General features: G+C 42.9%; 2 protein-coding genes across 4 annotated transcripts in view; one reads left to right on the top strand and one right to left on the bottom strand.

Moving 5' to 3' along the window:
• Lect2 (leukocyte cell derived chemotaxin 2) overlaps positions 1-4,755 on the top strand; it is a 7,008-nt gene extending 2,253 nt beyond the window's left edge. The window contains exons 3-4 of the mRNA XM_028772123.1: positions 1,472-1,617; positions 4,349-4,755. Of these exons, the coding sequence (XP_028627956.1) occupies positions 1,472-1,617; positions 4,349-4,515 (313 nt within the window). The 3' untranslated portion in view covers positions 4,516-4,755. The remainder of the gene's footprint in view (positions 1-1,471; positions 1,618-4,348) is intronic.
• A 3,378-nt stretch (positions 4,756-8,133) lies between these two features.
• On the bottom strand, positions 8,134-23,441 carry LOC114624934 (F-box/LRR-repeat protein 21). Of its 3 annotated transcripts, XM_028772114.1 has the most exons (8): positions 23,328-23,382; positions 22,292-22,385; positions 20,553-20,683; positions 19,664-19,726; positions 19,111-19,477; positions 18,452-18,574; positions 13,781-13,952; positions 8,134-9,980 (listed from the first exon to the last, which is right to left on the bottom strand). In XM_028772114.1, the coding sequence occupies exons 4-8, from the start codon at positions 19,705-19,707 to the stop codon at positions 9,337-9,339; spliced, it is 1,350 nt and encodes a 449-aa protein (XP_028627947.1). In that variant the 5' UTR covers positions 19,708-19,726; positions 20,553-20,683; positions 22,292-22,385; positions 23,328-23,382; the 3' UTR covers positions 8,134-9,336. The 3 variants fall into 3 exon arrangements, with proteins under 3 accessions (XP_028627947.1, XP_028627948.1, XP_028627949.1); XM_028772115.1 differs by lacking the exon at positions 19,664-19,726 and having other exon boundaries at positions 23,328-23,441; XM_028772116.1 differs by lacking the exons at positions 19,664-19,726; positions 20,553-20,683 and having other exon boundaries at positions 23,328-23,385.
• Positions 23,442-24,684: the final 1,243 nt, after the last annotated feature.

Here is a 24,684-nt window from a genome sequence, read left to right as displayed (position 1 = left end):
TGATGTTGTTATTGTTGTTGATGTTGTTATTGTTGTTGATGTTGTTATTGTTGTTGATATTGTTATTGTTGTTGTTGATGATGTTATTGTTGTTGATGTTATTGTTGTTGATGTTGTTGTGGTTGTTATTGTTGTTGATGTTGTTATTGTTGTGGTTGTTATTGTTGTTGATATTGTTATTGTTGTTGTTGATGTTGTTGTTGTTGCTGATGCTGTTGTTCCTTCTCAAATTTTCCACACATCTCACCTGGCTCTCCAATATGAAAACCAAAACTACCTTATTGCATCTTATAGATAAGAAATTTGAACTGGTTGATCATCCAGCAGAGTTGGAGATGGTAAAGGCTACATTTGAATGCAGCCTTTTTGATTATTTTTGCATTCAGCATGCTGTTACTGACCAAGGTCCTGGAATTTGAATATTAGAGGCTGACCTTAAGCAAGCAAGAATGTGTTGATCCCTTTCAGATGAGGGTCACACTCCTGAAGTTCCAATCACATGTGCACCATGCACAAAGCAGCCACCTGTCAAACGACATCATTGATTTCCACCCTAATCAGAGTAGGGATCTCACATGCCACTACTTACACAGATGTACCAATATGCAGGACAGGACTGAAAGATGGCAAACAGACAGAAGATTTGCCTGAATGCACACTCAAAAGTGATTTCTGGGCTCTTCCCATGGACGCTGATCAATGTGGCCTTATATACAAGTCTGAAGGTCCCATCTTTGTGACTCTGATGGTTCAGTGGTGCCCACTAGGAGGGAAAAGGATCCTGGGAAGACAGGCAGTGAGAGCCATAGGAAGCCAGAATTGCTGTATCAGAGAGACAAATTCAAGAAGCCTCACTACATGGAATGATTTTGTTTATGTGCCATGGGATTTGACAAGCCTGAGAGGAATCCCTTACTGTGTTAGAAAAGATTAAGTTTATAAGTACTTTTGCTATGAGAAAAAAAAGACTTGGGAAACACATGGTATTTGTTATACAATGGGTTCCCTAAAACAGTAACATTTTAAAATTGGTTTTGAGAAGAAGTGTGTAGCTCAGTGGTACAGCACTGGCCTAGGACCTACCAGGCCCTGGGTTTGATTCCCAACACTGAAAAGTAAAAGGCCTACAAGGGGTCAAAATTCAGAAAATGTATTTTGTACACTTTGTTTTTAAAATACCACATAATAATGATAATATTATATGCCTTAAACATCATCATTATCATCATCTAAGGCTTATCGTAAATCAAATATCATTTTAAATTATTTACTCTTTACAATGTAATCATTAGTACATGTGGACAGAGAGGATAAAACTGGGCTGAACAGAGTAAAATATCCTGGGCACTGCAATATCTTCTGGCTGCTTCAAGTTTTGATGACCAAGGCTGTGAGCTGTGCACTAAGAATATAATTCTAGCAATACATTTCCCTGGGACACCTCCTCTGATGGTGCTTATTTATATTCTAGAACCCAAAGGCATCACCCAGGTCTGGACGTTCTGTGCTCAGATGGATCTTCGGTATATGCACCATTCACCGGGAAGATAGTGGGCCAGGAGAAACCCTACAGAAATAAAAATGCCATCAATGATGGTGTTCGGCTGTCTGGGAGAGGTAAGAGTCTCGATCTGGGACACGGTCTGGGTACCGAGTCTTAGTTATTTCATGCAGGTTCCATACACAGAAGTTTCATGTTTCTTCCAAGATAGTAAGGTCTAGAACATACAGGACAACCCAAGCACAAAACAGAAAGTGCCTCATGTCTCCCTGAAGCCTGACTGTATAAAAAGATCACCAAACTCCATAGCTGACATGTCTGTCCCCTTCTGTGGCCCAGGTACCTTTGCTTAGAAGACTGGGCAGAACTTATATCCACAGTAGTGACCACAACAGACACACACTTCCATTTACCACCGTCCCACAGTTCACTAACTTCTGCAGCAGTTGAATGTGAACTATTTCTGAATGCCTCTGTTTGGTAAGGCCGGTCCCCAGGGTCTGCATGGGCTCTTTGTTCATTTGAATTCTATTGAGATGCAATACGTGAACATAACTGTAGACTGTAGAAGAGTGTAATTCCATGAGCTGTTAACATTTGGGCAACATGACAGAACAGGACCAGCCTCCCAGATGCCCCCTGTGCTGGCACTATACCACTGCTCCCAGCAAGGACAGTCACTGACCACCAGCACAAGTTAGTCTGGCCACAGGATATGTGGAATTAAGCAGTCTGCACTATTTCTTATGTAGTTCCTTGTACACCCCTGTGTTCTTATGTCTGTGTTCATTCTTTTTGGCTAGAAACGAATAAATATAGCTTATTTTAAAAGGAGAGAGAACATTCCTGGTCATGGAAGTGGGCTAGTGAGCTGAGCATAAAATCCCCCAAAGGCCGTGTTTGTTCTTGTATTGTACATATTCTGCTTGCTCCCATCTTCAGATGGATACCGTAGTAACTTCCAGTTTTAGGTGAGTGGAAAAATGTTGCTAGGGATTTTTAGGTTCCTGTTGTGGTGCTGAGAACAGAAGCTGGAGTAGTGTACACACTGGCTCTATCACTAGGCTATATACGCCCAGTCCTTCTTGCACTGTGTGTGTGCATGTGTGTGTGTGTGTGTGCATGCTCATGCACTCGCAAGTTCCTATGTGCAGGAGCACTTGTATGTATGCGCATGCACATGAGATCTTATGGCGGCCACGGGACAACCTTGTGTGGTTTTCCTCAGGTGCCATCTACCTGGGGAAAGTACCTTTTCCTCCAATGTTTGACATTTGTTTACTTATTTTTGTTCATGCGTATATATCCATTAAGGCTTTAGGAGGACCACCCATCTATTCCTTTCTAGGGTCACAGGATCTGTAAGGTTTGGATGAATCTGATTACTCTGTTATCTCTTGGCCACCTTGACCTCAGCCTTGGCTAGGAAGTATCACTGCAGAGACACAATTTAATGGCACCAATTCCTGCTGCCATTTAGGCAACAGAAAACAGCCAGGGAACAGCTCTTCAAAGGCTTGGGGTCCCTCAAAGGCTTGGTGATGAGTTGTCCCCTGGAACGTCCCCTTTACTGTGACAAAAAAAAAATTAGTTTGTCAGAAAAGGCACGGCAGTGAGAGCACGTGTGGCTGCTCACACTGGACCTGCAGTCGGAAAACAGGGATGAGTGCTGGTGCTCCCCAGGCCCTCCTCCCTCCTTTACTCAGTCTGAGCCCTGAGCCACTGATGCTGGGAAGAGCCTTTCCTCTTTGGTTAAACCTCAGTGGAAATCCTTTGACTGTCTTCTAATGGTTCTAATTCCAGTCAGACAAACAGCAAAGATTCACCACCACACCACCACAGAAGTGAACATACATGTTATTACAGGCCAAGGCTGGGGAGAGAGCCTGTTCTGTAAAGTTCATGCCTCTCAAGCACTAGGACTGAGTGGCACCTCCAGAATCCACATCGAAAACCCAACATGATAGTGTGCCCTTTAACCCCAGCACTGGGGAAGTCCAGGCAGAGGATCCCTGGGATTTGCTGACCAACCAGGCTAGAATAATGGGTGAGCTCCAAGCCAATCACACACACACACACACACACACACACACACACACACACACACACACACAGAGAGAGAGAGAGAGAGAGAGAGAGAGAGAGAGAGAGAGAGAGAGAGAACACCACCACAGCTAACTGGCAATGGAGTGGACTTGTGAAACTTCCAAAAGCCCACTCAGTGTGACACATCTCTTTTAACAAGGCCACGCCTCCTAACTCTTCCAAAACAGTTCCAGCTTGGGACCAATCAAATATATGAGTTTACAGGAGCTGTTCTTAGTCAAATTACCCATGAGCCAGAATAACTCCTCCCTCCAGTCAGACTAGGGGGTTACTGGGTCAGCTGTTCAATGCATCCATGTACTAAGATTCATCTTCAAGTGGTCCCAGGGCATCCCACCTGCCTGTGGCTACTTCTCTGGTTCCAGATTCCACTGTGACCAGCACACTTAGAACTCAGCAGTGTGCTGCCATACCTTGTGTCTATTTTTAGCTGTAGGAGATACTGTTATGCAGTTTTCCAAAGTGGCTGTTTGGAATTGGCCCAACGCTTCGCCAGTAAGCTAGGCAGGATGGCCAAGGACTGCAGCATCAGGAAGACATCTGCCTCTACCTCCCCAGGACAGAGATTACAAGCACACACCACAACTCTCAATGTCTTTACTGGTTATTGGGACAAAATCAGATCCCCAGGCCTACAAGGCAAATGCTGTAACCTACAAACTTATCCCCGTGTTTTAAAATTGTTTTAAATGTGTGACTCATGGCTACAGAAACCCAAATAATATCTTCATTTTCTTTTAGGTTTCTGTGTCAAAATTTTCTACATTAAGCCAATTAAGTATAAAGGTTCTATCAAAAAGGGGGAGAAGCTGGGCACCTTGCTGCCCCTGCAGAAAGTTTACCCTGGCATACAGTCGCATGTACACATTGAAAACTGTGACTCCAGCGACCCCACGGCATACCTGTAAGCAGAGACAAAGACCAAATCTCCTAAACTCAAAGCCATCTCAGAAACTGGGACATGCCCTGCTCCTGAAGAAATGTGCATTCTAACAGAAACACAATCCATGTAAACGCTCACAATTCTGATTCCAACTCATTGCCGCTCTGAGGGGTGGGGTCTGATCTGCCTGCCCCCTAGGGGACCAGGGTGTTTTATGGTTTTGATTTTTAAGTTCTGGTGACTGAAATAAACAAGTGAACTCGCATGTGTCTAGACTGTGATTCTGAGATCTCTAAGCCATTCACTTCTCTGCCTGAGAGTGAGGAGGAGTCCAGTGGGCTTTCTATGACACAAGAGTGAATATTTGCTCACAAGGTCTCAAACAGCACACGTAATAAACAAGAACTGACAACACCAGAGGCTGTTCTTAGCTAAGGTGATGTATTCTCAGCAATGCTCTTACCATGTCAGGCTAGCTGGAGGACCATCTGTTCACAGGGATAAGGTTTGCTGGCCTTTCTGTCCACACCCTTTTGTGCTCCGCAAGAGTAACAGGCTTCCTAGGAAGTGAATGGTGGCATTGTCCCTATCAAGCCATATTTGGGATCTCAGTGAGGCTGCATACATGCAGGAGTGTCAGCATGAGAAACTGCCCTTAACTGATATGTCGAATGAGCTGAGTCAGGCGGCCTCATCCAGCAACAGTATATGCACACCAAAACTTACTTCCATATACCACCATGCATACAATCACCCAATGATGTATTCTATATCGTTCTTTCTTAATGTTGCTGACAGGAAGCGCCTTAGAGAAAACATAACCATACAAATGTGCAAAGGAAGAGATAAGTTCTGGCTTCAAGTTGATCAATAAGAAATGACTAAACTGGAATAATCATCTGGAAATCTCCCTAATGAAACTTTGCTTAAGTCCTTTTCAAATATACAATGAGTCAATCCTGACTTGTAGATTTGTTAAAGGAAAGACAATCAATGGGCCTTTATTACTGGAGAAATGACTCCATTTTTTTTCCTATGCACAATAGTGTTCATGAAGACACTTCCTGTCAAGGTAAAACCGGGATACTCCAAGCGCCCTTTAACAGAGACAGATTTTAAAGACCAGCTCATAATTACACGGCCAAAAATTACACAGCAGTCAGAATAAATGGAGAGCCGTTAAATATAATAACATAGACAAACCATAGAAATATACAGCAATTGAAGAAAAAAATGTAAAAAGTCACATAAAGCAGGCTGCTCTTTTTATAAGGTCAAATCAGATGAACCAGCACAGTTTGAACACACAGAGGAGATCAAATTAAGGAAGAAAGTAAGGAAATAGTGGCCTGAATTACCTCAGGGCAGGAGAGAGCAGAGCCACACATGACATTCACTGCAGCTGCAGATGCGTGGGTAAGGGAGTACATGAGCACTTCTTGTGAATGAATAGTGTGTCACAGAAGCAACTGCACATATACGCCTGCACGTGGCTACAAGAGTTAGTGATGGTTCCCAGGCATGGAAGGACCTACTGCACAGTCAGTGCATGCACACACGCACACACACACACACACATACACATACACACACGCACACACACATATACATGTATATATACACATAAAAATATCATATACATACATATATATACATACATACATACATACATACATACACATACACAGGTCTGTACCATTGTCCACCAAGTCACAATATCTATGCAAGACTGGTACATCAAGAATTTCAGCTTTGATTTAAAAAGTATGTATCCATCACTGTCCTATCTGATGACTTCCTGTATTGCTCACTGGTGTCCAACAACCTAGGATTGTTTCAAGAGATTACATTAGCTTTCAGTAGATAAGCATCACGATCCTGCTGAAGACACAGAAGGACGTGTAGGCTCTGAAGGCACGTGGAAGGGCTGTGAATTATCTGAACAGTGAAGCTGGGCTCAGCTTTCCAGCTAATCAACATTCCAGACTGGTGCTTAGGAGGCGAAGCCCAGTTATATACGGATGGCATTTTCAAAACCAAGCTGATTTCCCAGGACAGGGAAGGAGAATGTCCACAGAGCGGGAGAGCTGCCTTCGCCTGCCATCCACACTCTTTTGATAGAAATGCTAAGTCTGGAGGAAGATCATCTGTCTTAGGAAGGACCTAGAACACAGTGCCCTCTAGTGCACCGTGTCAAAGTGGTTCCAGGGTTCAGATACTAAGTTCAAAAGATGAAACGGTACAATGTAACTTGCTTTTCTTCATAAAAGTTACAATACACACCTCAAAAATGCGGTGCTAGACATTTCTGGGTTTGATAGCTGTAATTTAATATGAATAAAGGGATTTTATTTTGAAAATGCTTTTAGTTAGCTAGTTAGTCAGTAAGAAATTAATTTAAAGGAACAGCCAGGTCAGTCACTAATTTAAGAGGTTAGGTCCCCAGAATGATGTCTGTCAGGAGGAAGTTTATCACACTCAGGGGCACAGCGGCAATGCAGATGCCCTGAAAACATGCCCACCCTCCTGAATAATCTCCCCATACTGTGCAAAAGGGATGAAGGGATCCTATGTTTGTTTTTCTCTAATCTGATGTACAGAAAGATACTTCTCTCCACTCTCTCCACTTACTTTTGCCCCCAAAATTACCTGGAAATTCCCAAAAGTCTTCAACAAACACAAAGAGATATCTTTAACATAAGCAGGCTGAGAACAGGTCGACAATGCTGTCTACAAGTAAAGCTTACGACCGGTCATCCAGGGAGAAGCTCTGCTCCTGGGTATAGCAGTACTCAGGATTCCAAAGAACATGGCGGTGCTTCCACAGGTGAGGTGGCAAACACAGCATTTCCCTGTGTTGTTTTCAGCTGCCTTTAAAATGGTCTGTCCTTCTTTCACAGACCCAGGAGGTAACCAACTAGGAGAACGGACATGAATTCATGAACTTAGATCACTCTGTGTTCTTCTCCGTCACTCACTACAGAGTTTAGTTCATGAGGTTCCCACAGGAGGCCACTGAAAACTACTTAGAGCAGAACACCTCATGTTCCTCAGAGAGGCCAGTGTCTTCCTTTTCTGGTGCTACCAGGCTCTTGGTTGCTCTTTCTACTGCCTTAGCCTCTAGGGCAAACACCAATGGCACTGTGTCACCTTTCTGTGCAGGCCACAGGCCCATCCATTCAATGTTCACTTTACCCTGACCACAGCTCCCTGGCAGTTAAGCCATCTCTCTTAAGCTTGTGGTGCTGCTTCAAGTTTTAAACTATGGCATACCTTTCTGGGATCTTAAAGAATTAAGTGAGAACTCTGACATGCAGTGGTGGGAACTCTGGCATGCAGTGGTGGGAACTCTGATATACAGTGGTGGGAAATCTGATGTGCTGTGGTGGGAACTCTGGCATGCAGTGGTGGGAACTTTGTCTTTGAGAAGGTTTGATTGTTATTTTTACCCAGTACTCACTATTGCTACACACAGTTCTAAAGACAAGGACACTCACATGCATGTGAGATGCCTGCTCAAAGTCCAGGTGCGCATGCGTGAGTGAAGGTAGTCCACTTTCCGAACTATTTACAAACTACAATGCATCCTGAGTGCTTAGTAAACGAGGATACTCACATTTTGATAATGATAAATATTCAAAGCTGGAAAACAATAAACATCTTGTTTTGGTGAACGCTGATTTCTAATACTAGTAACTGTACACACACCAAAAAAATAACAGTAATCTTGTACTGGCCTGGCAGAGTTTACAGTACAGTGAGACAAACAGGCCATATTGAGACGAGCAGATCATACACAGCACAGCAGTCCGTGCTACAAAGAAGAGCAAAAGCTCGGGGCGTGAGTGAAGGGTCTGACCCACGAGCTGGGAGGATCTCAAGGATGGCCTCCCTTAGCATGTGCCTCAGGGGAGAGATCTGAGGGAGCTCAGAGGGGGAGCAGTTGAGGAACAGAGAAGGTGGGAGGCGGGCAAAGGGTAGGTACAGTGAATGGCAGTGAAGGCAAGTACTCAGCAAATGTTAAGACTAACCTTCATTCTGAGGACAGGTTGGTGAAGGACATTGCCAGTGTTCCTAATTAAAAGACAGGCCACATGTGCAAGGGACATGGTGCAGCCCCAGATTGACAGCAGCAGGCCAGTCAACACTGATTCCCAGACACACTCCACAAAACTTACCTCTTTACCTATACTGTGTATTTTAATAATAATTAGTGTCTTGCTCTATCTTTATGAAATGAATATTACTGAATTTTAACATAATGTCAACTGCCCTCCAAGTTAACCTAAAAATGAAATTTAAGTACTCTAGAATTCAAAGTTGCTTACTGAATCACAAGATGCTAAATATTTTGTAAGTGCAATGAAGTACACCTCTATAATGGTACCTTGATTTTCAACAGTATGTGTTCTGTAAAACATGTATCCATACCAAAATGAACCAGATGAAATTAAAATAAGGTTGTAACATAGAAGTATGTCATTTAAACCAATCTAATACTGTACATTATAATTATATACTAGTTATAGGTTTAATATAAATTTACTTAGGAGGCTAAAATACGCCGGCAAAGGTTAAGAAGTCTATCTATGTAAATCTTTGGTATCTTTAGTCTACCCTATTAAACGTCTAATATACACAGTGTCTGTGTCTTACTGACAAAGATCTCTGTCTATTCAAATTGTTACATTGTTTTCAAATGATTCTGCAGCAACCAATTAAGATAACTTGCAAAGAGTAAAGATTTAACCTAAGTTACTTTAGCAGTTCATCTCAAAATTTACACTTGTGTTCACAGACAACAGCTAACCCTACTAACAGAAAATTCGGAATCTTTGGTAGCTGGTCACCAGATAGGCATCACATCCGGAAACCACACTCTTCCCAGGTGCTTAGAGACTTCAGTGTGGACTTCCTCTGGGGTGTATCTGTCATCAGGGACCAGAACTTCCTCCATGATAGACAGCTGGGTGAGCCTTCTGCCACAGAGTCTTACAAACTCAACGAGCGCACTGCAGCTGACTTCACACTCGCTCAGGCCCAGGGCGGTTAGGTTTGTACAGCGCTCAGCGATACGGATGAGTTCGCTGTCGAGGGGCTGAAGGCCATTCGCACACACCACTAACTCAATCAGCCGTGGGCAGTTAAGACCAATCCGGCCCAGGATGGTTCTGCTTACTGCACGCCCGAAATAGAGGTGAGTGACGGGGGTTTCCTCTTTGAAGAATGTCTCAAACTCTTCTTCGTACAAAAAGAAGTACATGACGACGCTCACTCCCGGGGAGTGTCTGAGCAGCGCGTCCCAGCTGCCTTTCTTAATAGAGTGGAACTTGATCTGTCCGGGGTTTTCACTCACAACATCTATTCGGAGATGCTCGAGGTTCACGTGAGTCTCGCTTGAGAGTGCAAGGAGAAGTTCGTCACTCAGAATGTAGTAATTCAGCGCCAGCTCTCGGAGGCCCTGACAGTGGTCCGCCACACAGAGGATTCCTGTGGGAAGTCGGGGGAAATCCTTACGCACAAAGAATCACGCTGGTTCTAAAACAAACTTTGTAAATATAAATTTTCTATTGGTTATCTTACTACACAAATAATAACTAATGTTTGAGAAAATGGCTGCTAAAATACATCATTATATGTGTGCGGGTTAATTAAATTTTCCCCAAACCCTTACACACTGGTGGAGAGGGGAAGATACAAAGTGGAGTACCCACTATGGAAATCAGTGTGGAAGTCCTGAGGAACTGAAAGCAGGGCTACCACAGACTCCCTCTACCCACTCCCCCCAAAAGGCAAACTCAGCCTACCGGAGCCTTGGGCATCCATGTTGACTGATACACTCTTCATATCAGCCAAGACAGAGAAACAGTCTAGGTATTGGTCGACAGATGAATGGGTAAAGAAACATGTGTACACACACACACACACACACACACACACACACAGAGCATATCCTAAAGGTGTCCCAATTTCCTTCCAGATAACGGTCCATCTTGAGGGAAGATGCAGCAGGAACCCGGAGGCTGAGACCACGGAGGATGCTGCTTACTGGTTTGCTTCCGTGACTCACTCAGTCTGCTTTTCCACCCAGGGGTACCTGCCCTGAGGTGGTGCCGCCTGCAGTGGGACCACATCAATTATTAACCAAGAAATCCCCACAGACTTGTCTTTGGGGCAATATGATGGAGGTGTTTTCTCAACTGAAGTTCCTGTTTCCTAAATGACCTTAGCTTGGGTCAGCTCAAAAAAAAAAAAAAAAAAAACAAAAACAAAAATCAAAACAAAACAAAAAAAAAACTTATGGAGCATGAGAAGGGGCTAGGAAAGGGAAGGAGGATGTGGGGGGAAACAGGAGAGAGAAGTGGGGTACATGTGACCTGAAAGCAGAGGGGCAGAAGTGGAGGGAGGGGCCAAAGAAGGAGGTGAGGCAAACAGGCATAAAGAAAGCTAAGTATGTGTGTACAGGAGAATGCCTTGATAAAACCCACTCCTTTGAAATGTAAACTTAAATTGGCTAGAAAAGAAAAAAGAAATTACAAACCAATCTTCCCGATGAACATACATGCCAAAAATCTCAACCAAGTACTTGCAGCCTCAGTAGTTAATGAGCTTGCTGTGCTGCCATGAGGAACCCCAGAGCCATGTGAGCTGGATGTGGCAGTATGTCTACAGTCCTAGGACTCCCACAAGAAGCCCCTGGGCCATCTGACCCAGTGTACACAGTGGCAAACAAGACACCCCATTTCAAATTGGAAAAGGGTTTTGACAAAATGCCCCCATTCCTCCACCGTAGTGGCAAGAACATGTTTTCGTTTTGATCCCAGGCTGCTTCAGATGTCTGCAGCAGCTGAATATGATTTGCTTCGTGCTCTAGCACAAGTGTGGTTTTCCCAGCTGTTGCGAATAGCTGTTTGCAGATAGTTTATGCAATTGTATGATGTTTGGAATTCTGGGAACTTTTCAGAGGGTGTATAAACGTGAAGACCCTGAGAGGCAGAACCTGGGGTTTCTTGGATTTAGGGGGAGGAGGGGCACTGACTGTGGTTTGTCAGTAGTGGTGCTCAAATAAGAAACAAAAGAAGAAAAAATAGATTCAGGGATCTCCCTCTCTTTCCCCTATCTCTCTTTTGTTTATTTACTATTGGGAGGCAAAACTGGGGGATAAAGGGTGGGAAAACAAAGAACCCACAAAGTAGCAAAGGCAGCTACACTTCATGATAAAGGCCTTGAAGAAACTGGGAACCAGAGGAATGTATCTCAACATAGTGAAGGCAGGCTACATATGATGAGCCTGTAGCTGACGGTATAGAAATGGGAAAACTCTCAGTCACTCTGACTAACCTGAGGAACTGAGTGAGGCTGCCCACTTTCTCCTAACACTGTCCTAACAGAAACCATAGAAGACGTGAGAGAAGCAAATAAAAGGAATGTAAACAAGCATGCCAGTGGTTTCATGTCAATTTGACACAAGAGTCACTTGGGAAGAGGCAATCTCAACTGAGAAAATGCCCCTACCACATAGACCTGTGAATATGCCTGAGGTGAATTTTCTTCATTAGTGATTGCTGTTGGAATGCCAAGCCTATTGTGGGTAGTGCTGGGTAGGTAGTCCTGGGATGTATAAAAAAGCAGACTGAGCATGCCATGGGGAAGCCAGCCAGTAACCAGAATTCCTTGTTCCTCTATGGCCTCTGTATCACTTCCTGTCTCCAGGTTCCTGTCTTGAGTTCCTGCCCTGATGTCTCTGGAAATGGACTGTAAGCTGTAAGATGAAATTAAACCCTTTCTTCCCCAAGTTTCTGGTCACAGTGTTTTCTCACTGCCATAGATGAAGACAACAGGGATGGAGGGAAAGTCCTTGCAAGATGACATACTTCTCCAAACGACTCTACCAGAAACCTCCAGAGCTGATGAATACCCACAAAAAGTGGCAGAACACAAAATGAACACACAAAAGTCACTCCCCTTTTCTGCGGACCAGTAGCAAACGTGCTGAGGAAGAAATGAGGAGAACAACAGGCTCACAATCGCCCCGCCCCATGCACACCTCAGAATGAACCAAACCAGGGAAGAGAAAACGTCATCCATGAAAACTTCAAAACATCTGAGAGAGAAGGCGAAGGAGACAGCAGATGCTGGAGCGTGTGCTCTGGCGGCAGGATATGGACAAACCAAGCTAAAATGGAGCTGAAATGTCCTGCAGGCTAACTTTCATAATGCATCAACATGCTATGAAGGCTTGAGGGGCTGGGTGGGAGCAACAGCTTACCCGGCTATGAATCCTGTGTGCCAAAACCTCTACTAGGCAAAAGGTGCCCGCTGATACATTAGTGGCATGACTGTTATAGGAATAACCAACCACTTTCTAATCAAATCTGAGGCCCACTCTACAGAAAAGAATTGATGCTTGGTGCTGTACCCTGTTTAAAAGCCCACAGTTGGGAGGCATCTGGCATGGACATGTCTACTGTCATTCTGCTGAATAGGCTTGCTGTGCCCATCAAACTGACATCTGAATATTTATCTTATGCTCATGGGTTAGTGCTGTGTAGCCTTGACCAGACAAACCCCATTTTGTAGTGGATAGCAGTTACAACAGTGACTTTAGCTGATACAGGAGTTGAGAATATAAGTGACTTCTGGGTGTTCAACCCTTCTGTATCTATGAAACTCCCTCAAGACTCAGGAACGACTGCAAAAGAGGCAGGTGGAGAGAACACAACAGACAGGGGACAGGCAAATACTCTGCGGAATGCTGTCTTCTGGACATGACATTTCGTTTGCAGTCCCGAGCTCACAGCAGCTAAGGTTAGTCACCAGCATACCATCATGGGTCTGATGAGCTATTTTTTTCTATTGACTGTTGCTGAGGAGAAGAGAATTTCTTCAGTGGTATTGCCACTGGTAAATCATAAACTCAATCCACGCTCATGAAAGTAATCCCATAAAACTTAGTGGGTCAAAAAAAAAAAAAAAGGAAAGGAAATTAATTAGAAGGAGAGCTGTCTAGAAAGAGGGACTCAGGCAGGGGAGGACCAAAAGAAGATAATATATGACGTGCATGCATGAAATTGTAAGATATAGGTCACTAATTTAGAAAAGAATAACACACTTCTTAAAAAAATATTTTCTGAAGATGCAGCTTACATCTAATTTGAAGATTAAGATTGCCTTTGAATAAAATCAATAAATTACGTTCCAAGGGCATGTACTTTTCAATAAGCAATCTGCTGTTACTATAATAAAAGCTCTCGATCCATTTATATATATATATAAAAAATACAACCAACCATCAGATGAAACATGAGGACAGCTGCTCATTTTGAGGAGTCGCAGCGTGTCACTGTTGTTAGCCACGAGAATCTTCAGGGAAGGGTCGTCCACTGGTGTGTCCTCAATTTTAATGGATGAGAGAGATTTCGAGTTGACAAACACGACTGTCAGCGCCGACACAAAGTGAGACTTGCATGACGATAAGGAAAAAAAGTTACGAAAATGTTATTTAAAACTCACAGTTTCGATCCAGTGGCTTTAAAAAACGATTCGCTAAATGCTAAAAAACACGGTAAAAACAATGACTATAGCAGGTTTGCATGGTATCCCTAGCCAGTAGAAGACACTTCTATTTCCTTTTTAAATAAAATTTCAAGTCGAGTATATGGAGAGTGGGTTTTGTTCTGGCAATTTCACGCACATATGTCTTTATACCTTGTTGTTGGTCACGATCTTCTGTCTACCCTTCCCTACCCTCCCAATTTACCTGTCTTTGATGTCTTGAGCCCTTCAAATACCACTCCTGCTCTTGCCATAGGTATTCTGGTTTGCCTCACCTTCCCTCTCTTTCATGGATCCCTTCTATTTTCATGATTTCAAGTGTACACACACACACACACACACACACACACGAGAGAGAGAGAGGGGGGAGGCAGGGACAGACAGACAGACAGACAGACAGGGACAGACAGAGAGCATATGAGGTAGAGCATGCGGTATTTGTTTTTCTGTCTGGTCTATTGCAGTTAACATAATGATCTCCAGTTCCATATATTTTCCTGCAAATACCACTATTTCACACGTCTTGCGGGTGAAAAAAATTCTACTGTGTATCTACTTCACGGATGTGCTTCATTCAACTGTCCATTGATGGACCACTAGCCTGGTGCTACTTCTTAGCTCTCATGAACAGTAGTAAATCAGTAAACATGGCTACGCATGCATCTGGTGTAGGTGAGTTAGACCTAAGGTACTTTACCGCATAGCATAACTGGATCCTATAGTTGTTCTTGTCTTTTGTAGGGGATTAGGTGGATGTAGATATTTGAGCTTGGCTTTAGATCTTTCAGTCTATTCTAATGATTTCTGTACAGGGTAAGAGACAGGAACCTAGTTTAATTCTTCTGCATGTGGATATCCGGTTTTCCCAACCAACATTTGCTGAAGATGCCCTGCTGTATTTTCCCCCAATGTGTGTTTTTGACTTTTGTAGAAACCCAGGTGTCTGTACCTGTCTGAGCTCAGTTTTAGGTCTTATAACGCTGGCTTATATGTCTGCTTCATGATAGTTCCAAGCAGTTTCTACACTATCACTCGAGGCCGGTGTTTGTTCAGCACATCACTCTTTCTGACTATCATTGCTTTGGTAATGGTTTCTTTGAGCTGCCCTATGAGTCACAGAATTGTTTTTCTCTCTCTGTGAAGAATGTCAATGCAGTTTTGATGGAGACCATGTTAAATCTATAAATCACTCCGGCTACAGTAGCTACTTCTTACACTATGTCACGAGGTTTCCCATTTTCTAGTATCTTTTTAAATTTCTTTCTTCACTGTCTTAAGGTTTTTGTTGCAGAGGTCTTTCACTGCCATGCTCCCTGGTTAACTTTAACTCTTGAGCTTTCAGGGCCTTTGGGGGGTATTATAGGTGGCATTATTTTTTCTTGATTTCTTCTTTCTTAACAGTTTAATTATTAATAAACAGAAAGGCTACAGCTTTTATGTGGTGATCTTGTATCTTGTTTGCTGAAGTTTGTGACTTCTCTGGACTCTTTGGGATCTTGTAAGTATAGAATTATGTCTGCAAGTAGGAATAATTGATCTTTATCCTTTCCTATCTTTTATTTATTTATTCTCTTATTTTATTGCTGTAGCTAAGGCTTCATGAATATACTGAGTGAGAGTGGTTCAAGTGAACGTTATTTATCTAGTGTTAGAGGAATGTTAGCGTGTGGAACTCTGTCAAAGGCCTCTCATGTGCCTAGGGAGATGATCATGCGATTTCAATTTTAAAACCTATTTGTGTATTACATACCCAAAATCAACTTTGAATCCCTGGGGGGAAACTAATTTGTTTGTGGTGTGGATATCTTAATGGGCGTATCACATTCCTATATCAAAAAGTTCCATAGAAAAACAGGAAATGGAATGATGAGGGAGGAAGAGTACCAAATATCCTGTAAAGGATGCTTAGCTATTTCAACTGTACAAGTGTGATGTCCAATGTTAGGAGGAGAAGCTTTACTTATTTTCTAGAATGGGGTTCAGCTAATTACCGACCACCAGACAAACCAAATGGAGTCTGCTTCTCTGTGTTTCATGAGTGAAGGATAAGTTTGGTTTTTTTTAAACATTTTGAAAAGGTTGAAAATAATCTGAAGCATAATACTGCATGCCACAACAACTGCATGGCACAGACGTTAATGCTCGCAGACCAAAGCTGCACAGCGCGTGCGCAGCCACGTGCTTCCCTTTCTGCGCTGTCTGGTCTGGCCTTCCCGTGGAACCAAGGGAGCTAAGGCACTGAGGAAGGAACTGAGGCACTGAGGAGCATTGGAGCTGAAGAGCTGAGGGGCTGAGGGGCTGAGGGGCTGAGGCACTGCTCAAACCCTAGACTACGTGTTCTCTGGGCTTTTCTGACTACTTACTTGCTAGGAGATATACATTTCCCCTCTTTCATTCACTTCCATGTTTTCAGACCTAAGACTGTGTCGGGCACATAGTAGTCAATAAATATTTGTCCAAAGAATAAATGAAGGCTTATAATCTTACGGGTTTTTTTTCTAGCAGATTTAAATGATGTAAATAAAACTAGTTATGTGTTTTGAAGGATCACAAAATAAAGCTTATTAATAATTTGCCCTCAAGATAGGCAGAATTCCATTTTTGGATTTACTATTTCTGGCAAAGTCAGAAAGTGTGGAAACCAAATCCAAGGCAACGTCCTTTTTCCTTCCACAAAATCAATTTTAGCTGTATTAAAGGTTCTACCGGCCCTGTTAGGATGAACACGCTGGTTTATAAACATGTAAATATGTTGACTCACACTAATTAAAAATGGTTTTCCACGTAGTAGAGTCTAAAGACCTCCTAAATTATTATAGAACTGTAGCTCCTTTTCAAGAACTATAAAGTTGGTCTTTTCCCCTCTTTAATCAACTCTGAATTAGCTGTTTTGTTTTGAGGGACACTGAGACAGCAGAGCACATGTTTCGTTAGAATCAATTTGCTATGCTCTTTATGTTTAGCCAAATACTGCAATTTTATCTCTTTTCCCCACTAACTTATAAGTAGAAAAACCAAGACTGGATCTCGGAGAGCCTCTCAAGGTGTCCAGAAGCCAAGGAGTTCACTGAGATGGATCAGACTACCCACTGCCTGCCATCTGCTGGGGGAACTGCACCAGTGAACCCAGATGCTGGCCCAGGAGGCTTCTGGGAAATGCTAGCCTTATCTTTTAAAACCCGAGAAGCATGAGGCCAACCTGATGCTGTGATTTGTAAACAAGGAAGTATCTAGTTAGCCCTAGTAAGTTTTCATCTGATTACTTATAGTATTCTAAATCCCCAGATGACCCAATTTTTTTTTTCAGCCTATCTCTTTAAAAGATAACAAGCTAGCAGAAAGCCTAGCCATGAGAGCCATGACCCAGTTTACAGGAGAGAAGGAGGAGTTATCCATCTACTGTGGGAGGTTTCCATGGGTCAGGTTTTACCTACATCTCTAATGAAGTACTTTAAAAAAAAACAAATAAATACTATTTTAACCTGAGTTTATGGTGATTAGCTGATTAAAAAAAAAAAGGCCTCATGCTTCAAAGTTAGAGTGTGAGAAGACAGCTAAATTAATCATTAAGATGGCACTGAGCACTAATGAATGATGTAAAGATGATAAAATGTCCTCCATGCGGTGTTTGGTGTGTGCTATCAACCCGGCAGAACCTAAACTCACCACGGAGCCTTTGGGGATCATCGTATGTACGTATGTATGTATGTATGTATGTATGTATGTATGTACTTATTCATTTATTTATTTGTGTATGTTTACACATGTTCGGATGTTTTTGCCCACTCATAGAGGTCAAAGGACACAACTGTAGGAGCTGGTTCTCTCCTGCCATCGTATGGGCTCTGGGGATCAAACTCAGGTTCTTAGACTTGGTGGGAAGCACCCTTTCCCACTGAGCCATCTCCCTGTCCCAGGATTACCTGACTGTGTTAACTGAGACGGGAGACTCACTAACTATGGGTAACACTGTTCCCTGGCTGGACTCCTGACTGTGAGGGGGATGGGAACTGAACAGCCCCATGGAGCAGCCTCTGATGCCTACAAATGGATGCTTCATGACCAGACGCTTCAAGCTCCTGCTGCCCTGACTTCCCGACCATGATGGGCAATGCTGGTCACTCCTCAGCAACTCCGTCTCTCCTCTTTGCTTATCCAGTGTCAAATGTTAACTGACAGGCAGAGCCTGGGGCTAGCTGGTCAGACAGTGTAGCCTAATCAGTAAATTCCAAGCCAATGAGAAGCTCAGTCTTTGAGGAGGGTGACAGAGTGTTTCTGGGGCTGACATATAAGGTTGTCTCTGACAGTCACACACACGTACACATGTGTTCACCTGAAAATACATGGACCCAAACATCATTTAAAAAGAAGTTTAGCATATCCCACAAGAAGTACAGTATTCTTACTTTTGCCACATTCATGAAACTTGGTTTGGCTGTTGAAATCAGTCCCAAGGTCTGGATAGAACAATTTACCAGCTGAGAAAGAATATCACAGGCGGCTTCTGCTGACTCAGTACTGCTATCAACCTATAAAGACAATTTTAAATCGAAATTTCCTGAAGGCACTTTATCAGAACTACTGGAAATGCAATTATTTAATGGAATTCAGTAACCAAGTTCTGCTAATCCCTTCTATCAGTATGAAGGATAATCTTGATAGAAAATGTCTGAGCTCACGAAGGGAGAAACAGATGACAAGGTAACTCGGCAGCACTTCATGCTTTCAGCCCTTTCTAATTATCTGGGAATTAAAAATAGCCAGATCAGAAAACTGAATTTTGTGTCATTCAGTTACAGCTTAAATTCTCTATTTCAGTCTGTGCAATAACGAGAGAAAAATAAGAAATCGAGGTAGGCTAAAAACCCTGGGGATTTACCTAGTGCTTGACAGCAAGCACCCAAGTTGAGAGAACACGGCAACATAAACACTTCAGGAAGCCATGAGGGACCTTAAAGCTGACATACTGAACACGGCAACATAAACACTTCAGGAAGCCGCGCTGTACCTTAAAGCTGACATACTGAACACGGCAACATAAACACTTCAGGAAGCCGCGCTGTACCTTAAAGCTGACATACTGAAGGTGTGCGGCGTGCTTTTTGATGATCTGTTGAATGAGATCAGGATGCGTGGACTTAAAATAAGAAGTTGCTGACTGGTTCAGCTCAAACTCAAACTTCCTCCAAAGGTCAGGATTGTGAAACACTTCGTTCCACCTCCTACACACGGAAGATGCTCGGGCTCGGTCTATCAACGGGAGATACTGAAAAATCTGTAATATGACATGGTGAGGTAAGGTCCCCCAGTCCAGAAGGACAGAGAGCATATGAGTCTGGCGGAGGGAACTGCAGAGCCCACGTTTGGGTTGTTTCACTACTGGTGATGACTGGACAACTTTATTCGCAGCAGAGAAATTACTCCTCTTCATTCTGTAAGTACCAGAAAATGTTTGTTTGTTTCTTTTTTACTTCCCCACAGAGCATTTGGACTCTAATTGTATAAAATAATATTAGAAGAAGAAAATAATCCAACAGACATAATTCTAACAATAATCTTCCATTTCATGCAGTGATTGGTGCTACTTTGTGCTACTAAGGACAGAGGGAAGACCAAACCTGTGCTCAAAACCAGGATCAATGGCTGGAAAACGGTAAACCATAGGACTGAAGTTGAGCAAACTGCATGAAAGAACAAAGGAGAATTGCACGTGGTTGCATTTGTGTGAGGGAGATGTGGCTGGGGTGACCTGTTAGAGGAAGCATCCAAAGTAGCAAATACCCCACTTTGTGTTTTCCCCGTGGTCCAATGCTGATCCTTACTGTATCCTCCAAAGGAAACACCACACTGAAATTCTGTTACACTACTGGGAAATCTGGGAGACAGTACAACCAAACTAAAAGCACTAAAAGTTGGGAAAAGTCTCAGCCATGGCACGGACTAACCCTTTGTGACTCTAACCCTGGTTCCTCATCTGTAAAGCAGGGATCGGAGCACTCATAAAGCTCCCACGAGGATTACAGCACTTTGTGTGATCAGTGCACGCTCAAGAAATGCTGCTGAGTTAACAATAAGCCGGGTCACAACTCTGACAGAAAACCACATGGTGTATGATGACTTTCAGGTGACAGCTTGGAGATGAGAATTCTGGGAAATGTGGACATAGCAGAGTTGTTATGTGTACATATCTGAGCCTCTGTGCTCACTAGTAAAGAATGTATGAATGGATATTATTCTCCCCCAGAAAGACTCTCCAGGTGTTAACTAATGGGTATACTACAAAGTACCTAACACTCTGAAGACCACACATGCAAATATATATAACAATTAATCTTTGATCTTCTCACTGATTTATGTAAGAATACAAACTATTAAATATGCAATTACCTGAGGGACTTAACACAGGTGAAAATGGTCCAGAACTTAACTCTGATTAACAACTTAACCCTCACTTCACCCATCGATCAAGGAACATATGTACAAATGCAGTGTCAGAACTGAACATACCTTCAAATCTACTGAAATAGTTATTTACAACGTAAGTGCATCTGTCTTGTGGTTCAGTCCGAGTGATGTGAAACATTTCTTAACCACAACATAAAGTTGGATCCCAGAAGCAAGACTGACCTATAAAATCACTGAAAAATAGGAAAGGTCATTTTTAGGGCTTGGGAACTGCAATGGGAAACAAAACCCTGCCAACCTGTATCTCAAACATCAAAGAAAGAGTTACTGTAAGCATCTCCATCTGACTGAACAGTTATACAGGTAACTTAAAACCTGTCATGCAACGCAAAGCAACGATTCAGAGCACAGCCTACAGATGTACTCTTTACAGTTCCTTCTCTTAAAAACTGTGTGTGCTCATGTGTGTATGTGTTCATGTGTATATGTGTATATGTGTGTATATCTGTGTGTATGTGTGCAGATATCTATGTGTGTATGTGTGTATATATCTGTGTATATGTGTGTATATATGTGTATGTATCTGTATATATGTGTATGTATATAATATGTATGTGTGTATGTGTATATGTATATATGTGTATATGTGTAAATGTGTGCATATGTATGTGTGTACATGTGTGTATATGTGTATGTATGTGTGTATTTGTATGATTGTGAATATCTATGTGTATATGTGTATGTATATGTGTGTATATGTATGATTGTGAATATCTATGTATATGTGTTTATATGTATGTGTATATATACGTATGTATGTGTGTATATGTATGTGTGTATATGTGTGTATATGTGTGTATATATGTGTATGTATGTGTATATGTATGTATATATGTATGTGTGTACATGTATGTTCGTATGTGTACATATCTATGTGTATATATGTATATGTATGTGTGTGTGAGTGTGTGTGTAGTAAAGGAGCAGAGGCTGGATTCTAAACTCAGAGACAGAAGACATTCATATAATATATCTATAAACTGTTTCACTTAGTAGCCTACAAAATAGTTAAAATTTTACTAAATTTAGAGAAGCTATCCCTTGTATAAAACTTTACTAGAAAAGCAGTGAAGACAAATAAAGACTTTATCCAAATGCCAGGTTTTATATAACTGCCTTATAGTTCTCTACACAGAGGGATTGTGTAATGTAGTTTGGTTGTTTATAGCAAGAATTGTTCAATTACTCAACTCATTACATTGCCAGTTTACTTAACCATCAGTGTTATTAGGAGCTGGAATGATGGCTCAGTGGTTAAGAGCACTTGCTGCTCTTACAGAGGACCTAGTTTCATTCCCAGCACCCACACGTGCACCAGGCACACACCAGGTACACTGACACAAATGCAGGCAAAATACCAATACAAGCAAATAAACCTCTTAAAGATAATATATTGATACCAACAATTTAGTAAAAATGCATGTTAATTTTCTCCTCACATAAATTAATAGAGCATTAAACTACCCTCTCAATTACAAACTTCATATAGCACATTGTAGCTACATGTCAGTATATTTTAGAATGTAAGATAAATGATTTTTATTACTTAGAAATACTTTTTGGTCATTTGTTCATTATTTAATTAGATAATATGGATCACATTAAATGATTTACGAATACAGACCATTACTTGGTCATATTGCATTCCCATTTAAATTTTTGTCTTGGAAATGTTTATATAAAAATTCTGTCTTAAATATATGGGGCCATCTATCTAAAAGTCCTGACCATTTCTTTTCATGTTAAAGAAATGGGTCACTTCTTTTTCAAGACTTTCTTACCTGAAGATGGCTTCCGAGTTACAGTTCCTGCTGAGCCAATGAAATGCTGCTGCCATGGGATACTCACCAACATCCATTTGACTTCACTTTCAGTCTTGGGGGAAAAAAAACCCCACAAAACCATCATTAGGGCATATAGTAATTTTATACTTAGGTTATCTATAAGTCATTATATACATTAAGTGATTTTATTAGTAAGTTATTAATAATAAAACAATTATTTTTGCCCACATGAAAACTAGTTTGTGTTAATATCGCAGCACTTGCTAGAAGTTACACCGGAAGCTGTACTAAGGATACACATCAGACAGAAAAGGACTCTGAAAATTCACATTTTACTTGATATCTACGGAGAGATAGCATGAAACTTTAAGTAGTTCATAATTACATGTACTGGTTTATTAGCTGTATAAATCGGTATAGTTCAGATTTCTACGTGGTATTAAGATATATTTACTTACAAAGTTAACTTCAATTTTTTTTTGAATAGATAAACTCATTTTAAAGTACATCATCTGAAGACTCAAGTTTGCAAAATGTACTTGGATTGAAAACACCTTCAGAGAGGCGAGGATGCCAGAGAGGTGGTACAGAACTTGACCCGGACCATCCCTTAGGAATCCCTAAGGTAGATGGGCACCGAGGAGCCTGCCCCATATCCCTGCAACCAGACTGGACTAGGGAGAAAGCCAACCCGGGGCAGAGTTGAAAGTGTAAAAACTGAATACAGATGGCGGTGCACATGCACTGCTCTAAAACTGCTCCGCGCAACTTATCTTACATTCTAACTGTCCTGAGAAACAGGGCTTGGGGACAGCCAGAACCTAGCGTAGCGGAAAGACGCTCCACAGAGCCAGCGGCGGGAGAGCTGAAGAGCCCCCGGGGGCTGGGAGTGGGGGGCGGCTCGGCTCGGCACGCTCGCTTTCGAGCGGGCTCGGAGTCGCCCCCGCCTCCACCGCCAGGCAGCTCCGGGGGGCTCCTGCGGTTCGGCCCGGCCCGCCCCGCCGGCTCCCTAGTGCTGCGCCACAAACGTTACCTGAGTAGGCGCTCCGAGGGCAGCCAGCCCCAGGCAGGCCCTCGGGTCAAGCGCAGGACTCTGCGTGACGAACGCCAGCAGCCACCTTCTCAGGTGGGCGGGCTCCAGGACCGCCTAAAGCCGCGGACACTGACTGAATGGGCATCACAGGCCAAGCCCCGCCCACGCCACGCCCCTCCAGGAAAACTTGCCCCAGTGTGCTACGGTTCCGCCCCTCGAATCCCCGCCCCCGGGCAGCCTCGCCCCGCCCCCAGCAGCTGTTTTATACCTTGTCCCCGCCTACACCCCGCCCCCCGGAAGTGGCTGCCTCTCAGCTATTGCCCCCCCGCATCAATCTCACCCCGCCCCCAGCCGCTATGTTTCAGTTCAGGGTTCATCGAAAGGTAGACCCTGATGCCCACCCCCCGAGCCCCGCCCATTGGTAGAAGCTCCACCCCTAGAGGCTCTGACTCAGGTGGCCTCGCCCCGCCCCCAGCCTATCTGTTGGAGCCCAAGGTCTCACCTTGTGCAGGTTCCCAGGCCTCTAGAAGTCCTTTGGTGGTCCCAGGGCCACTATGAGAGTGCTCCTTAAGTGACAAGCGGTATGCTTAGCGAGTATTCAGTTAAATAATTGACCCAAACTAACAGTACCAGTTTCCAGGTTTTAACTTGAGAAGGACACCCCACTACCACCAAGCAGATGCTTGATGGACCTTGATGGGAAGCAGCAATGCTAGCCTCTCAGATTCTGAGCTGCAGGCCAGGACTGCAGAAGGTTACCGGTGAGCTGCCAGCCTGCCAGCGCGAAAAGAATGCACAATGGGCTATGGATTTATTTAAAGCTTGTTTTAAAAATGTTTCAAAGTATGAGATCAAGCCGCACACAGCATTCTGGAACACAATTCTACGTTAACATATAGCGTCTCTCATTCTTTTTGTAATGACCAGCTTTATCGCAGTATAACTGACAAACAAAACCTGGACATACCCTAGGTCTCGTTGCCTTTGAAACCATCATAGCAGACAAGATAATGAACATACAATAGATGTTTGTCATCCCCAGACTCCCCTAGGTCCCTCTGTAATTCCCCCATCATGGTCCTCCCCCACCTGACATTTTAGATTAATTTGCAGATTGTATTATAAATTGATTTCTGTGGTGTCTAGCTGTCAGCTCTTTTCCCTCAAGAGTTCAATTGACACAGATCTTGTCACATTTCCCTCCAAGTGACTTGGACAGACTTTTTTTTTCTCCCTGTTTGGTCCTAATTTGATCTCTTTGAGATTGTTTTGTCACCTTAGGGACTTAGATGCATATCCCAGTCTAGGTCATTCAGGTTTGCCAAAGCCTCCGCTTTGTAAAATCCACTTCCATCCA

This window comes from Grammomys surdaster, unplaced genomic scaffold (assembly GCF_004785775.1).
Source record: "Grammomys surdaster isolate TR1022 unplaced genomic scaffold, NIH_TR_1.0 211, whole genome shotgun sequence".
NCBI classification, from domain to species: domain Eukaryota; kingdom Metazoa; phylum Chordata; class Mammalia; order Rodentia; family Muridae; genus Grammomys; species Grammomys surdaster.
The sequence above is the reverse complement of the archived record's forward strand: the minus strand, read 5'-3'. Positions and strand labels throughout refer to the sequence as shown.

Coding starts and splice junctions, on each gene's coding strand:
- LOC114624934 (XM_028772116.1), bottom strand. CDS start 22,368: ATGGATGTTGGTGAGTATCCCATGGCAGCAGCATTTCATTGGCTCAGC. Junction 18,575..19,110: donor TTCAGTATGTCAGCTTTAAG/GTACAGCGCGGC, acceptor TTGTCTTTATAG/GTTGATAGCAGTACTGAGTC. Junction 9,981..13,780: donor TCCTCATGTTTCATCTGATG/GTTGGTTGTATT, acceptor GACTTCCCACAG/GAATCCTCTGTGTGGCGGAC.